Raw genomic sequence first — 16,035 nt, forward strand, 5'->3', positions numbered from 1 at the left:
GTAACTTGTTACTCCCGAGAGTAGACTACCATGTTGTTTTCTGCATGGAACTGCTTTTCAAGATTTCTAGAAGATTTTCAGGGTTTTTGTTTTATCTTGGGCAGAACATGGCATCCTCTATCAGGCAGGGTTTGCCTCCAAAGCCATGTGACACCAAAGCATATCTGCTTTGCTTATCATAAAGTACTGCTTTTTGACCTGTGAGGTTTTTTTAAATGGCCTGAGCTTCTAAATTAGCCTTGTGGATGAGCTCACAAGAGTTGCTGACCTACAAAAGTTGCTGTTGACCTGCCTCTTCATCCCTATGTTAGGCATTTATTTATTTAATTATTAGTTTTATACCCTGCCCATTTAGGGATGATGATAGCCTAAGAGAGAGAATCAACTTTGTTCCAGTTTAGAAAAATGGGTGTGGTTACCTGCACTTGATGCTTTCATGCCACAGGTGATTTACATGACTGCTCTAAATGCTTAAGTGTGTATGTGAAGACCTTTTAAGTAAATTATCCTTCTGAAGAAGAACGTATCTCTTCTCAGAACTTAGGAGACAGTCTGGGTATGGAAGTTCTGGTTCTTATACTTAGGTTGTCTCTAAGAACGGTCTGTTGTAAGGGCTGAAGAGGCCTGTTTCACAACAGTATTTAAGAGAACAGACCAGGCTTCACAATGGTGCCTGTTGTAGATAATCAGCCAGTAGCCTTTTCCAGGATACAAGCTGATTTGTGGTTATTTCATTTGCCTCCTTTTATAACCTCCGTGGAATACTAAACTAAGAGCATAAGCCTTCATGGCTCAGTGGGGATTTGGATCTGACTCAGTCATATTCAATACCCAGCACTCCGGTCTGCTACATGCTGCCAGCTTGTTGCAGCTGTGCCTCTTGCAGGCACAGTTCAAGGAGTTCCTTGGAGGTGCTGACTCCCAAGTATTGATGCCCATCACTTTCAGTGTGGGAAGGATGTACAGCTTCCTGAAATACTACAGATCATGTAAATGCCATTATGCAGATATTAAATAATGAGTATTTTCTTACATTTTCAGATGTGTTCATTTTTATTCTTTGTGGTCTCTATGCTGGTGCACCAGCAGGATTATGCACCTGTGCAGAGCAAGCTTCTAGAGCTAAGATGAAAGGCCTTTGACAGCCAGCCCCATTCATGTGGAGGGAGAGGACCCTAATGTGCATGCCTTAACGGGGAGAAGTACAACATCCCACACAGTTCTTCTTAAAACTACTACAGGAGCTGCTGGTTAGATGCTTTCCACCTTTTAAAAAGTGCGTTCATTGTGGCAGCAGACTCAGATGGACGTGAGCGCTGCCACCTTTGGGCATACTTTGGTTTACAGAACAGACTTGTGCAATTGGTCCACCCACCTCAGAGTGATTTATAGGAGTGGGTGTTAATCGGTTTCAGGCTCCATGGCTCGGGTCCCTAGTGGCCTTTGTATTGAACAGACCAATCTGTTCAGTCTTAAGTCTTGCTCCTCATACCCAGGCCTTCCATCACTTCAGCTCCAGTACCTTGACTATTACAACAGTTTTGGTTTTGAGCCTTCAAAATCTAGGCATTGTCATGTTCTCTAGTTCTCTTCTTTGGAACTAGAGAACATGACAAAGCACCGGCCATCTGAGCTCCAGAGAGGTATAGCTGCTCCCTCCTCTGCAGCCACTCATTCTTACTACTGCTCATCACCAGGATCATAGACAGGAGCCCTAGACACCACATACCTCTGTAACCCTGACACGGATTACAGCTTCAAGGACTAGCTAGTGCTTCATCTTTTGGATCTTCTTGGTGGCTGGTTATGGAGGAGATACCCTCCCACTCCCAGGCCATCCTTGATGGATTAGTATCTGGCTGGGCGTCGAGCTTTTGGGGTTCAGAAGGATAGCTCAGATGCACTTCTCAAGAGATACACCTAATTTTGCAGCACAGACTTAAACCTGTCCAGTGGGGCTACCGACCTCAGGGTAAATCACAGCTCGCCCCTTGCTTTTGAATGTATCTGAAGTCCTCTCTGCAATCTTTCTCTTGTACTTTGTACTTGTGACTACTACCCAAATGAGTACCAAGATTTTTGATTCTGTGGCCGAAAATTATACCCATAGGATGACCATTACGCCCAACTTCCACACCACACTATCCTCAGTGGTACTTTCCTTCAGGTTGGAAAGGCAGCATAGCCTGCCTTTTGATTTGGGAGCACTACTTATTTTTCATAGCTTTTCCTTATCCATACGAGATGGAAACCTGTTCTGCTGAGTCTGCGTCTGCAAATAGAGCTTCACATTTTCCCCTAGATCTCTTTAATAGGGATCCAAAGAGGATCTCAAGCTCTTTGTAGAGCATCTCAGCCAGTTGGTCATTTTATTGTGCCTAGAATTAAACATCCAATGTGGCGTAGTGCCTAGAATTAAACAGAGCCAGCGTGGCATAGTAGTTAAGAACAGCGGACTGTAATCTGGAGAACTGGGTTTGATTCCCCACTCGTCCACATAAAGTCTGCTGGGTGACTTTGGGCCAGTCACAATTCTCTCAGAACCTCTTGGCCCACATGGAGGCAGGCAATGGCTAACCACCACCAAACGTCTCTTGCCTTGAAAAACCTACAGGGTTGCCATAAGTCAGCTGTGAGTTGACGGCACTTTCCATTATTACCAGAATTAAACCACTGTCTTTCGGTTAGTAGATTCTGATGCTACAATAACACAGCCTTTGTCTTCCAGAATGAAGCTCTTCACCTTACTAAGCAGTAAATAAGTGCATCCAGATACATGGTGCACTATGGCTCAAAGTCCATGGCTGGTTCCATTGCATACCTACAAAGCCATGCCTGTCTTCGCTCTGCTGCTCTCACCTTCTAAGTTAAAACCAGAATCTAGAAACTGCCATTTGAGGATCTATTCAGCACCAACTGACAATACCTACAGTATGTCCAGAAATAGAAATCTGGCGGTCACTCCATGGGGACCCTTTCCACAGTGTTTGTGTGGCTCTAGTTGGCGCCAACCCTACCATTCCCCAAATGACCAGTCTTCAGCACGCAGGTCTTACTGTGCAACAATGTTGGTCCACTCTTGCTACCAGTGCTTCTCTTTGGAGCTGGTGAAGCCCAGTCATGGCAGCAGTCAGGTGTCATCATCAATACACTGGAGTTTCTTGTGGTCCACAGGACTGTCCTGCCAATGATATGAGACAGGGTTGTCCAGGTGGCCACAGACCATGTGGCCATGGAACATAACATGAACAAATAGAGGAGCAAGCTCACAAACCCTCTCTCTTGCCATCAGTTCATGAAGCGCCCCCTCAAACCATTCGCAACATCTAACCTTCACCTGTTTTATTTCACGACTGCTCTTCTGGTCCCTATAACTTCATTGAGACTAGCTAGCAACCTCTCAGCACTTTGACCCAGTCCCCCCATATCTTTACCTGCATACAGAGCTGTTCTTTGTTCTGATATTACATTCCTACTGAAAATGGTTTCCAAATTTCAACTGAACCAAGGCCTGATTTACCTGTCTTTCCGAAATCTATCCATAGATGCTGAACAGGCTTGCACAGTAGTGCCCTCTCCCTTAAACTGGGTGGAGCTGGCCCCAAAAATTTTGTTCATTGTTTTGTTCATGTGCAAAATCCCAGTTTCCTGACCACACAGATAACCACTTGGAGAAACATCAGCTAGAAGTAAGCAGGCTGTTGTCATTTTTAGATCTAAAGAATTTTAAACCATGCCTGAAATATTACCCTTAGATAAAAAGATGCTACTCTGAGCATTGTGAACACTGTATTATATAGTAGAAGTACAGTGCTTGCATTTTATTAACGACAAACAGCCCCCTCCCCCCAAAAAAACTTGAAAGCTAGGGATCTCCGAATTTTGTTGGTTCCCAGTGCTAAAATTTGTGAAAGATAGATAACTCGCATGTGAAAAGCATGAGCGCATCAGCCTGTATTTTGCATTTGTGGTTGTTCCCAAGCCAGCACTGAGATAAGCAAGATGTGCTTTTGACTTATCACTGTACCCATGTACTAGGCTTACCAACCCACCCAAACACATTGGTTTCTTTTGTAATGATTGTTGTTCTTTTGACAGAGCGAGCACTTTTCTTTCTTGGGTATTAACAATCAGTCCAACCTGAGTGATATGAGATGTCGGACAACTTTCTATACTGCACTGGGGCGCCTCCTCATGGTGGACCTAGGTATTACATGCCATTCTTATATACCAAAACCAGTTACAGAACTCTCAACGTTTTAGTCATATATAGTCAAATAGGGATGGGTGCAGCTTAACTGGTGAACTTTCAGCTAAATTTTCAATGTCAGAATTGCCACATTCCACATTCTAATTTTGAATTATTTGAACCCATCCTCGGAGTCCTGCTAGCTTCAGCCTGTTCTTCAGCCTCCCAGCAGTGATCATCTGCCCCAGCCTATCTGAGCTCAACTACACCCTTCCTTTTGGGAAGGGGGGGGGTAGAGCAAGAGAGCTGCCATGCCAGCCAAAATGATTTGGTATGCTGCTGTTTAGTATATGTACCAGAGTAGAGGAAGAGAAGGTGGAAGTAGGAAAGAGGATCTGTCCAGTTGTTTTCCTCTGAATTCTGGTCACTGGGAGTTTTGCTTTGCTGTTACCTTTTTGTGTAAATTAGTACCCCAGGAATCAATAGACTGGCCTGTTAGGTGGTGGAGTTGTGACTGACAACGGTCCCAAATTTTATAGAGCGTTCTATGGGCCTGTAGATGATAATGATCCTTTGTGCTTCTCTTCCAGGGGAGGATGAGGATCAATATGAGCAGTTCATGCTGCCTCTCACGGCTGCCTTTGAGACTGTGGCACAGATGTTCAGCACCAACACTTTCAATGAGCAAGAAGCAAAAGTAAGAAAGGTTTCAGCTTTTCCCCAAAGGTTTGCAGTTGAAATCTCGCAAATCTTTATATGGCTAGGAATCTTTTAAGCCAGTCTCCGCAGTTCACTATGTAGGTCGCCTGGAGAATTCTTCCACACACACATAGACAGCTGCGTAGTGAAGATAAGCTCCTAAAAACCCGAGTGGCTATTCTGGGTGGAGGGGAGGTATAAATTGGGTATGTAAACCCTTGGGAACAAAGTGTATGTTGCATTAGGCTGATGGGACAGTCTCTTGATATGAGGTAAAGCTCTAGGGCTCTTTAAGGTTAGAGGTTGGAGAGAGGCTGTTAGTTGCTACAGACACTGGGCTAAAGTGTTCCCCTACATTTCTCAAAACAATAGGGATTATCTTCCTGTGCAAGACCATGCTGCTTCTAGTGGAGGAAATAGTAGTCTGTCTTTTGTCTAAATCACATCTCCCCTTTTACACAGAGAACGTTGGTTGGCCTAGTGAGAGACCTGAGGGGGATAGCCTTTGCCTTCAATGCCAAGACCAGCTTTATGATGCTCTTTGAGTGGATGTATCCTTAACCCTCGTGTATATTTCATCCTACTCCAACCACCAAAACGGTGGAGATGGCTCTTGAGGCTGCCTTGGAACTGTGGACTTCACCCTGTTGTCATCTCCGCTCCTGGAACCTCCTGTTAATGCTTCAGCTCAGGTGATGGGTCCCTTCCTGCAAACAGAGTCCCTTCCAGAGCTTTGGATTAATCCCTTATTCCCTTGATTGGTAACCTATCTGATCTTCCTAATGCTGGTCCAGAAGCCCTACATGTGTCTGAAAAGTCAGCTATAGAATTTATTTTGTTTAGTGCATTTTTGTGTGTCCCCCCCCCCCATCCTCCAAGAATGATATCCATGGTTCTCCTCTCCTCCATTTTATCTTCACAACAACCCTTTATGTAGGTTAGACCGAGAGAGTAACTGGTCCAAGGTTACCCTGTTTGTTTCATGGCAAGCTGGGCTTTGAACGTGGGTGTCTCCAGGCGTAGTCCAACATTCTAACCACTTCCCCACACTGTCCTCACTAATTCTGACTTGTGTGAGGACTGCATAGCTGCAGCAGAGAACAAGCAGCTGAAACAAGAAAGCTCAGATCTGTTTAGGCATTGAAATGCCAGTGATATCACTGTAGAATCTTCATTGGAGGTGGAAGATTCCCCTTTTTAGCTTTATTATTGGAGGTGGAAGATTCCCCTTTTTAGCTTTATTATCTGCAACCTGAGCTGGCAATATCAGAGATCTCAAGAAGCCCACTTCCATAGTGGACAGCCATGCAGAGATCTTGGCTGTGTGCAGCTTACACGGAGGTGTCCAAAGAACAAAGCCTGTCTGTGCCTTGAGGGTGAGAACCTTGAAAAATTGTTTTCATCTGGGATCTTGGAATCAACATGACTCCTTAGCTTCTGCCTCACAGCTACCCCTCCTACATGCCAATCCTACAGCGGGCAGTCGAACTGTGGTACCACGACCCTGCCTGCACCACACCTGTGCTGAAGTTGATGGCTGAACTGGTGCACAACAGGTAAGAGTGTGAATTTTTTTCCTTGCTGTAGTGCCCAGTTCCTCAACAGGAATGTAAATTGGCCATTCCTGTATCAGTCACTGCCAGGTCAGTGGAAGGTAAGGAGACATGAGAGAGCTTTTAAAATGTCAGTGTAGAAAGTGTGAATAGACAGATAATTTGTTTGTGTATCACAGCACATCCAATAAAATTATCAGCAGTAAGTTCAGGACAAAACCAAAAGGAATATTTCTTCACACAGTATATAGTTATCGTACAGAATTTCATAAGGTATGGTGATTGTTACCAAGCCTAGATGCTTTTCTTGAATTGGACAGATTTGTAGAGCATGATTCCTGCTAATGGTTGTCAGCCATGTGAGCTTAATGAAAAGTCCATAGTATCTCTCTTAGAACAAAATGTTAGAGGCAAGTAATGCAGGGCAAGATTATCTCTGTGACGTTCCTGAGGTAGCTAACCAGAGTAGAAAGATTTGTAGTCAACTTCCTAAGGCAATTTTTACAATCTTTCTTTTTGACCATTCAGAAGTATTTTATTTGAATTAGCCCTAATTCAGAAGTATTTTATTTGAATTAGCCCTAATAGGTAGAAAGCAAGGGATATCTCGCACAGTACAGCTGGGTCTTAATCATTAATCTTAACAATTCATTGAGATCTCTTTCCTTGAATGGGTTCAAGAGAAAAATTCCCAAGCATCTGCTGGGAATGGTATTTTATATTGTGATACGTTGGAACATTTTATATTTCCTGCTCTGTAGATCAGGGGTCCCCAATGTGGTGCCCACTGATACCTTTCCTGGAACTCTTCATGTGTTTTTGAGAAAGTGGGCTATTCTGGTTGCAGCTGGGCCCCCTGCATGCAAAGCATGCAAAATGAGACGGGGGGGGGGATCTCCCAGCTGCGGTGACACTCCACCATTGTGCTTTTTGAGGGCTCCAACTCCTGTTTTCTCCACCCCTCATGCCTCTGCCAAGCCCCAACTTTCTCCTCTTTCCTTTCAGATCCCAGAGGTTACAGTTCGATGTTTCCTCACCAAATGGCATCCTTCTCTTCCGGGAGACAAGTAAAATGATAACAACCTATGGTGAGTACAGAGAAAAGGAATGCCCTTTTCTTCCTGGCATCTGCTGGGCTAGTTTCTAAACTCACTGACTGACAAGCAGAACAAGCAGAAAGGGAGGGGGAAAGGCCTTGCCAAAAAAATATCAGCTGGTGTTTATGGGAGTGAAGTCAATATCTTCCCTCCCATAAACACTGGCATTCAGTAAGGAGTGAATTGGGAAGCACCACTGAATTTGAGAGTTACTGGGGGACAAAAGCAAGGGGAGGTTTTAGCCTCAATGCCCTGCTTGTGGGCCGTCTAGAGGCAACTGGTTGGCCACTCTAGAAAACTGGATGGTGAATTATATGGACTTTGACTGCAATCCAGTGAGGATCTCACAGTGATCTGAAGCAGCAGTATTACGTTTTTGGTTCTGAGATGTACCAGCGTACTCAGTAAAGATCCTAATGATTTATCTTTAATTTCCCTACTAAGACTACATCTTAATAGCAAGTGAAACACCTTCAACATAACCTGATGTATCAGCCCTCTTGAAATGCTTTTGCAGGAAATCGAATCCTAACGCTTGGGGAGGTTCCAAAGGACCAAGTGTATGCCTTGAAGCTTAAAGGGATCTCCATCTGCTTCTCAATGCTGAAGGCCGCACTAAGTGGCAGCTACGTCAACTTCGGTGTCTTCCGTCTGTACGGGGATGATGCACTTGATAACGCCTTGCAAACTTTCATCAAGCTCCTGCTGTCCATCCCACACAGTGATCTTTTGGTAAGCTAGCGCAACAGCCATCCAATCTCAGGCTAGCCCTCCAGTGTCTCAGCTCAGGCCCTCTGAGCCCACCCGCTTTTTATTAAGTGGCTGCCAGCCACGATATTTTTATAATACTGTGGATATGCACAAACATCATGGTTTTTCAACTTAGACCTTTCCAGACTCAAGGAGAGACCCCTTTTGCAGGGAGCTTTTGATAACCATTGCTCTGGATCAGTGAGCCCTTTCGGTTGATATGCAGTTATGCAATGGAGCACGCCAAGTTTGTTCTATCATAGGAAGCCTGGAAAAGGCCTCTGTCAGTATTTTCCTTCTGGGGTGGCTCTCCAATGCTTTTGAGTGTCACACTGTGCATTTCCATATCCACAGCAGGGCTGTCTTTATTCGAAGGTCCAAATGAATCTTGGCCTAGGGGACCTTTTACGTGTTTTTATGTGAAATCCTCTAAGAGACTTCCTAGGGCTCCTAGGAAGCCAGCCTTCCTAGGCAGAGCAGTACGGCAGAGGGCTGCCGCTTGTGCCTGCTGTGAGCTGCTTTTTGGCTGATGATAGATGAAGGCTGCCAGAATGATGGCAGCTTAAGCTTGCCCTGAGAAAGATACCTGGGCAGCAAGGGGGAAAGTCACCTTTGAACAGATCAGCAAATTCTGTGCTGTGTGTGCAGAAAGGGAGCCATATGCCTGGCAGAAGTGCTTTGCCATTGCTCATCTTTCCCCCTTCACATTTCTCAGTTCATAAACACCTGCTTACCAAGAGATTTGTAAAAGAGTGAGGCTCCAAATGCCTCTCTCTATCTGCTGGAGTTTCACCCAGGTCTGCAGTGGCAGATGCCGCCTTCATCTTTAAAAACTCCCTGCATAGCCAGTGAAAGATAGCAACTTAAAAAAAAATGACAGCCCAAAATTGAGAACTTTAAGGAATATATCAGATGTTGGTGAGTCGCAGTGCAATAGCTGACCTTGCTGAGACTCCTAAACAAACACAAAGCTGCGTCCAGTTACCTGGGAGAAAGTGGGGGGGGGGAGGAGACTCCGGAAGCTCTGGCTTGCATTAAGACTTGACTGTAGACATACTACACAGTTGTTTGTTTAGTACCTGTCTGCAGTCAGCAAGCAGTTCTCGTATGTCAGACTGCTCCCTGCTGGGATAGCCACTCAAGGCCACCCCTTTCCATCCCTTCTTTCTCTTTGCAGGACTATCCTAAGCTCAGCCAGTCCTACTATTCCTTACTGGAAGTTCTCACCCAAGATCACATGAACTTTATAGCTAGCCTGGAGCCTCACGTAATCATGTATATTCTTTCTTCCATTTCGGAAGGTCTCACGGCACTAGGTGAGTGTTTGTATTCTTTTTTTTTTCTTTTCCCTCAGTGTGTCTGAGCACAGCAAAGGCTCCAGGGAACCCTGAAAACTCAAACAGCAGTGTTGAGGTGGGACAGCTGGAGAAGTATAGGAAGGGCAACAGCACCAGAGTAATGGAATCTTGCTGTATGTGGGCCTCTCTCTAGCTTTCCCAGTTTAGAAGCATTAACACCATGTGGCTGTGCTGCAGAAGCTCAAGCCTGCCAGTGGCACCCAGATCCTGGCTATTTGTGGCACACAGTGATCTGAAACATTTAAAAATACATTTCATATATTGCCTTCTCAAGGTACTAAACACTAAAATCCAGCAACATTAGAAAAGACAATAAAACCCATTGCAAGAAAGCTTAAAACAAGACTTTTTAAAAAGCAGCAGTAATAGTAACACGTTGTCAGCAGCAAGAACCCAAACAAAAAGCAGCAAATTTGGGGGAGGAAAAAATGTACTTATACAGCAACAGAACAACCCGAGCAGTCTGCAGATGCCCGAGCAGAAGTAAGTTTAATCTGGCACTGAAAGTTCAACAAATTTGCTGCAGGGAATTCCACAAACAAGGAAGTCCACAGAAAATGGAGTAGGGCTCCAGATGATGATTGCAACTGTTGGGCAGGCTGCTGTGGATTTGGTTTCTGGAAGAAGTTCTCCATTGCTTTGAAACTTCTCCATGTATGGTGGGTGGCACAGGCAGCACCATGGATTGGTATTATCCCCCCGCAAGCCAGCTTTTTCCTCAACCAGCCACCTTTGCTGGCTGACACGTGACTTACGTTGAAAGGCTGCTGTTTCCCATGGATATATTCACACTGGCTTTCTGTAACCTGGTCTAGTATATACTTCATAATGCTTGTGCAGCCAGCACCTAATACTGTGAGCTCCCTGGTGTGCAGCTGTTTTGAGATTTAGTGCTAAAATATCAGTACCTAAGTGTCATACCCCTTAACCCAATCTTCTTGCAGGTCCTTCATTTGCTACCATTTCTTCATCACCATCCCTCTCCATCTACCCAAAGGATTAACATTTTAGAAAAGATGGCTTTGTTCTGCAGCATTCCCTAACAGACCCCTCTTTCAGACTTGTTCCTTCTTAAACCACAAAACCCACCTCAGAATTCAAAGAATCACAGTTGTGAGAAGCGGGCATGCACAGAGGTGGATTGCAGCAGAGGTGTGCTGGTGCGGGCCTCACTTTAGATGAAGCTGCAGTGAGGTATTTGGTTGCCTTCACTGCATCTTTTAGCAAGGGTCCAGGAGGATGTGGTGGGTCCTAAGCATTCCCGGTCCTTTGTAATCCTGGAGTTATCCCACTCTGCCCCTCTTTCCTGTCCTTGTAGACACCATGGTTTGCACAGGCTGCTGCTCCTGCTTGGACCACATTGTCACCTATCTCTTCAAGCAGCTCTCGCGCAGCACCAAGAAGAGGACTGCCCCACTGACCCAGGAGAGTGATCGATTTCTGCACATCATGCAGCAGCACCCAGAGATGATCCAGCAGGTAAGGGCCAGGCAAGTAACGCTGGCTGGCTGCCGAGGAATGGTGATCTTTTGGGGGACCCCCATAGTATAGGTGCGGCCATGTGGCTGTCCAAGGCCATAGCGGATCAGTCTTACTAGGAGCCAGAAGTCTTGTCTGAGAGCATCACAAAATAACATTAATACCCACCCTTCATACACTTACCTGCCTACTTATATGGGTTTTTTTCCCATTCTTGTTCAGTGCATGCTTGAATGTGGAAGGTATTGTAATTGGCATATAAATAGATTTGCAATGCTGTATACAAACAAACCCTCTATAAGGCATCAATAAATCATAAGAGCACCAAGGAAAACTCTTAAGTGTGATATCCTCAGCAAGGGAATAGGTGTGTGGAAGCAGCGTTCAAGCTTTCATGTACAACCCTCTCACAGTGCTCATTCAAATGTTTTTTTATATGTTCAGGGATGCACATCCCCTTCACAGCTACCAGTTGCTAAGCATGACTAGCTACCAATGACTGGAGGCTTTTTCTTCATAAAACAGAATTCTTTCTTATAAATGAGCTGTGATATAGTAACTGACTTGATCTTGCCTGTGCATTCCAGATGCTGTCAACCGTGTTGAATATCATCATTTTTGAGGACTGCAGGAACCAGTGGTCCATGTCTCGGCCTCTGCTTGGTTTGATACTGCTCAATGAAAAGGTAAATCTTCCCCTGTGCCTCCCCCGTACATTTCTGACCTAGGCTTGAATCCTAAGCCTTGCTTCCACTCACGCAGCACCCTCCTCTGTGACAGAGGTGGTGGTGCACTGCAGAATGCATGCCTCTTGTACTAGGAGCTTCCATTCAGGTGAGACCAGTGTGTCTTGGTGAGCTGAAAATCACCTGGTGCCAGCGATACATGCTGCCCAGTGAAGGACCACCCCTGCTACAGCCAGAGAGTGGCAGAAACAAGGCTTAGAATCTAAGCTGTAGCTATGCCATACTGAGTGTTCTGGAGGTAATGTTTCCTTTCAGCACTCAGTCCTTCGATGGCTAACTTCATATGCCTTTCTCTTTTTCCTCCCCCCCATTCTGTTTTCCAGTATTTTTCAGACCTAAGGAACAGTATAGTGAACAGCCAGCCCCCTGAGAAACAGCAAGCCATGCATCTCTGCTTTGAGAACCTCATGGAGGGTATTGAACGCAATTTGCTCACCAAGAATCGTGATAGGTCAGTATCTCCCTTATGCCTCAGAGCAGCCTGCATCACTGCAAAGCACAAGAGTTAACACCTCTCCAGAATGCTTTGCAGGAGCCACAGCAACATTGGAGAGTCTGTTCTCCCAGAGCCTCTCTCGTAGAAGCAGTTGTGCTTAGAAATCATTTGAGGTGGTGAGCTGTGTAGAATTTCCTGGACAAGGATTTGACATGTCTGGAATTCTTATTTGAGGACGGAGCAAGGTGTTCTGCATGTACTCCACCTTACAAATGTTTGCACACAGTATTTAAAGCATTGTTCCTCTTTTTGTCGTACAAACCCATTTCATTGAAATAGACAAGCATTTCCTAGCAGGCAATGCCCTGAGCAGAGGAATTTATCATGATGCTAAAGGATCTAACAGCAAATTCCACAGTGCAGTCTAATGGAACTGAAAATGCATACCCTAGCAAAATTATTCTGAAAAATGAAGGAGATGAGGAAATATCAAGTTTTCTGATCTTAGAAGGAGAAACAATTATTGATACTATCAACTTTTCACAAGGCAAAAGGTAATGAGCAGATTTAGACATCCCCATTGTACAGAGCAGCAGCCTGGAGTTTTACACCTGCATGTCAACCGACGGAAAGATATGTCCAAAGCTAGAGATATTTTCCCAATTCTAAGAGCAATTCAGCAATGGGAGAATCTGCCTAGGGAGATGGTAGAAGACACCCATTCCAAAAAGGCCTGCAAGAACAGGTATCATTGGGAGCCACTTTGTACTAAATCAGACCCTTGGTTTGTCTGTCTGAGTACTTTGTATTCTGACTGACAGCCACTCTCAAGTTTCAGACTGAGAAGGATCCTTTATAAATTGGAGATGCCAGGTATTCAACCTGGGACTTTTTACATGCAAAGCATGTGATCTGTCATTGAGCCATGTCCCCTCCCCTAAATTTGCAGAGGTGTCAGGGCCAGAGGCAATCTTGAACCCACAATCTAAATGCTCCAAATGCTCCAAACTCCAATAAGAGGCCCTAATGCATGGACACTCTTTGAAGCAATTCCTTGACACCTACGTAATTTACCAACTGTTTATAGTTGGCATGATTATATGTCCAAAACAGATTTACAAAGAATCGGGAGTCTTTCAGAAAAGCTTAAGGGAAAAAAGAATATGAAATGGGATAGAAATAGTATGAACAGAAGCAGGTAACAGTAATTTTGGGCAGGGCCAAAAACACCCTGGGCATTGTAATCAAAACCACAATCTCATAACCATTAAAAATCGGTTTTGGAACTTAACTTCTTAATCATAAAGGCTAGAAACAGAGAAACTCCCAGAATTGCAGACGTAAGAACCCAGGCAACAATCAGATCTCTTTTGAGTAATTCCATAGGGAAACTTGTGACAGTGCAAGATCAGTCTGTCATTTTGTATCTCAAGGGCTTACTTCATAAATCCTAGAAGGGTTTGTGGTAGCCCATCTGTTGTGGACAGACTGGTTAAGAATCCAAGAACAAAAGCAAAGTCTAATACCTTTTATTAGGAGCAGCCAAAATAACACAAACCTGCATGCAAGTTGTGTACACCATTTTGCTTAATCTTATAAAAGGCATTACGTGGCTTTTGGGTTTTCCTCTGAACCACCGCAACTACCTGCAATCTGTGATTAAGGAGTGGTTTCTTGCCTACACTGGGTCTTCCTAACACAGCTCTGGCTTGACTCCTTGGCAGGTTTACGCAGAACTTGTCTGCATTCCGTCGGGAGGTAAATGACTCTATGAAGAACTCCACCTATGGGGTAAACAGCAACGACATGATGAGCTGACGTCTCGTGAGAAGGCTCTCTCTGGCATGGGCCAGGGAGGTTAACTTTTCCGATGGAAAGACAAAAGGGCATTTCTGATCCCTTCTGGTCCCTGGGGCTAGGCTGCAGGAGGAGGGGGTGTAAAAAAGTTCACCAGGGCAATGGGGGCTTGTGTTTCCTTGGGGAGGAGAGATGGGAGATTAGTGTCTCCCTGTGTGAATGTCGGAGAGGAATCCCAGCGTCCTGCCGCAGCCTGCCTTGTATAAACATGTACATTTTTTCATAACATTTTGAACAAGGTTTATATTGAGTTTAAAAAAAAGTGTGATTGAAATTTTTACAGAGTTTAGTGCACCAATGCTGAAGTGAGGGTTGTATGTGAGTGAGGAAGCTGTGTCTCCTGGTCGCCTGCAGTGTTACTGGACGAGGGGGTATGAAAGTGCAGAGTTCTATTTAGTGACAAGTGTAGAGAGGCAAAGTGTAAAATTCCAAATGTATATTTTTCTTATACATCCCTTTAACATACATCCACCTGTCCTTCCTCTCTCCCCCTTGTTGTTAGGAACTCAAAGCCATGCCATGCTCCATGCTACTCCTAAGTGTGTGTTCCTTCTCCCCCCCACCCAAATCCTATTCCTGCCTCGCCAGCCATAGGAAGGCTGAGCTGGTATGTCTCAGCCTCTTCTTTGGCCCATTGCACCAGCCTTTCTCCTTTCAGTTCATGTGAACTTCCCTTGTTTCTCAGCAGCTGGGAAATGCGTGGAGAACAGGCTGGGGGGCTGAGCTAGTTTCTCTCCGCCCCAATGGAACTGCTTGTCTTGCATCCCCAGCCACAGATTTCTTCAGAGGCTCTCTGTGCACTATCTATACTGATCCACGTGTGTGTCTGCATTGAGAACAGTGGGGCTTGATGTAGGCTGCTTCCAGGAAGGGTTCTTACTAACAAGTCAGCCTAGCATGATGTGTAACAAAACCCCTTAAGATAAGCCCACTTTTTAAAAATCAGTACTGCAACTTCATTTTGGATATTTAAATTTTCTTAGAGGAAATGATTGGGGGAGGGGGGAATCTGTTTGCCTTGTACTTTTCCCACTCTTCTTGCTGCTAGTTCTGTGCACCCCCTAGCCCAGCTCTTAACCTTCTGTCTGGTTTCTCGTTCCAGATAGCGCCACCTCAATTTTATTTTTTTGTTCTTTCCTCTGGCGATTGTGTGTTGGGTCCTTTTTGCGTGAGCAGATTGCTGGATGACTTGTAAGGGTGTTTGCTGCATACAGTGTAAGCATTGTGGCTGCAAATAAACTTCAGTGGTTTCTACTGAGCTGTGTGGAGCCATGCTTGTGTGATATGAACCCATGGCACCAGGGCCATGATCTAGATGCATTTACGGCTGCACACACAGTGACTACCTTCCAGCAAGCCTATTGCAGTCTCAGCTGTACAGAACTCTTGTATATGCTTGTTCAGTCCTGCTCATTTAGGTGGAATGCTGGAGGGAAAGCCCTGTAAAATACATTTTAGGTCTTCAGAGAACAACTGTTTCCCATGCTTTTATGCACCTATTTTGACATAAAAGGAGAATTCAACTTGAGTTGGAGTTCTAGGTCTCTTCCCTTATATTTTAGAATGGCAGATGTTCCCCCCTTTTCATAGACCATAATATGAATCACAAAGCAGGACGCTTAATAGAGTAAGGTACAGATCTTGAAACAGTGGCTGATGTCCAAACTTGAGCTGCTACCATGCAGTTGCTAACTCAAGAACAGGCATGGAGACAGCCATCTTGGGTAGGGGTGTATAGCTTTCTTGAGGTTTATTACTTTGACAGTAGATGAAACAGGAATGCTGCTTCTCTCCCCCACCCCCATCCATTTACAGCAGGTTTCTGGAAATGCTAACAGTTCATCCTTTAGTCTAAGACAGTGGTTCCCAAA

General features: G+C 44.8%; 1 protein-coding gene across 1 annotated transcript in view; it reads left to right on the plus strand.

Annotated features, from left to right (window-relative positions):
* The window catches only part of XPO7 (exportin 7), a 62,910-nt gene extending 48,187 nt beyond the window's left edge, over window positions 1–14,723 (plus strand). Inside the window, exons 18-28 of the mRNA XM_056860303.1 lie at window positions 4,099–4,207; window positions 4,780–4,886; window positions 5,351–5,439; window positions 6,337–6,444; window positions 7,447–7,529; window positions 8,056–8,270; window positions 9,466–9,604; window positions 10,965–11,125; window positions 11,713–11,811; window positions 12,195–12,322; window positions 14,032–14,723. Of these exons, the coding sequence (XP_056716281.1) occupies window positions 4,099–4,207; window positions 4,780–4,886; window positions 5,351–5,439; window positions 6,337–6,444; window positions 7,447–7,529; window positions 8,056–8,270; window positions 9,466–9,604; window positions 10,965–11,125; window positions 11,713–11,811; window positions 12,195–12,322; window positions 14,032–14,125 (1,332 nt within the window). The 3' untranslated portion in view covers window positions 14,126–14,723. The remainder of the gene's footprint in view (window positions 1–4,098; window positions 4,208–4,779; window positions 4,887–5,350; window positions 5,440–6,336; window positions 6,445–7,446; window positions 7,530–8,055; window positions 8,271–9,465; window positions 9,605–10,964; window positions 11,126–11,712; window positions 11,812–12,194; window positions 12,323–14,031) is intronic.
* The last annotated feature ends 1,312 nt before the right edge of the window (window positions 14,724–16,035 follow it).

Source organism: Euleptes europaea, chromosome 14, assembly GCF_029931775.1.
Source record: "Euleptes europaea isolate rEulEur1 chromosome 14, rEulEur1.hap1, whole genome shotgun sequence".
NCBI lineage: Eukaryota > Metazoa > Chordata > Lepidosauria > Squamata > Sphaerodactylidae > Euleptes > Euleptes europaea.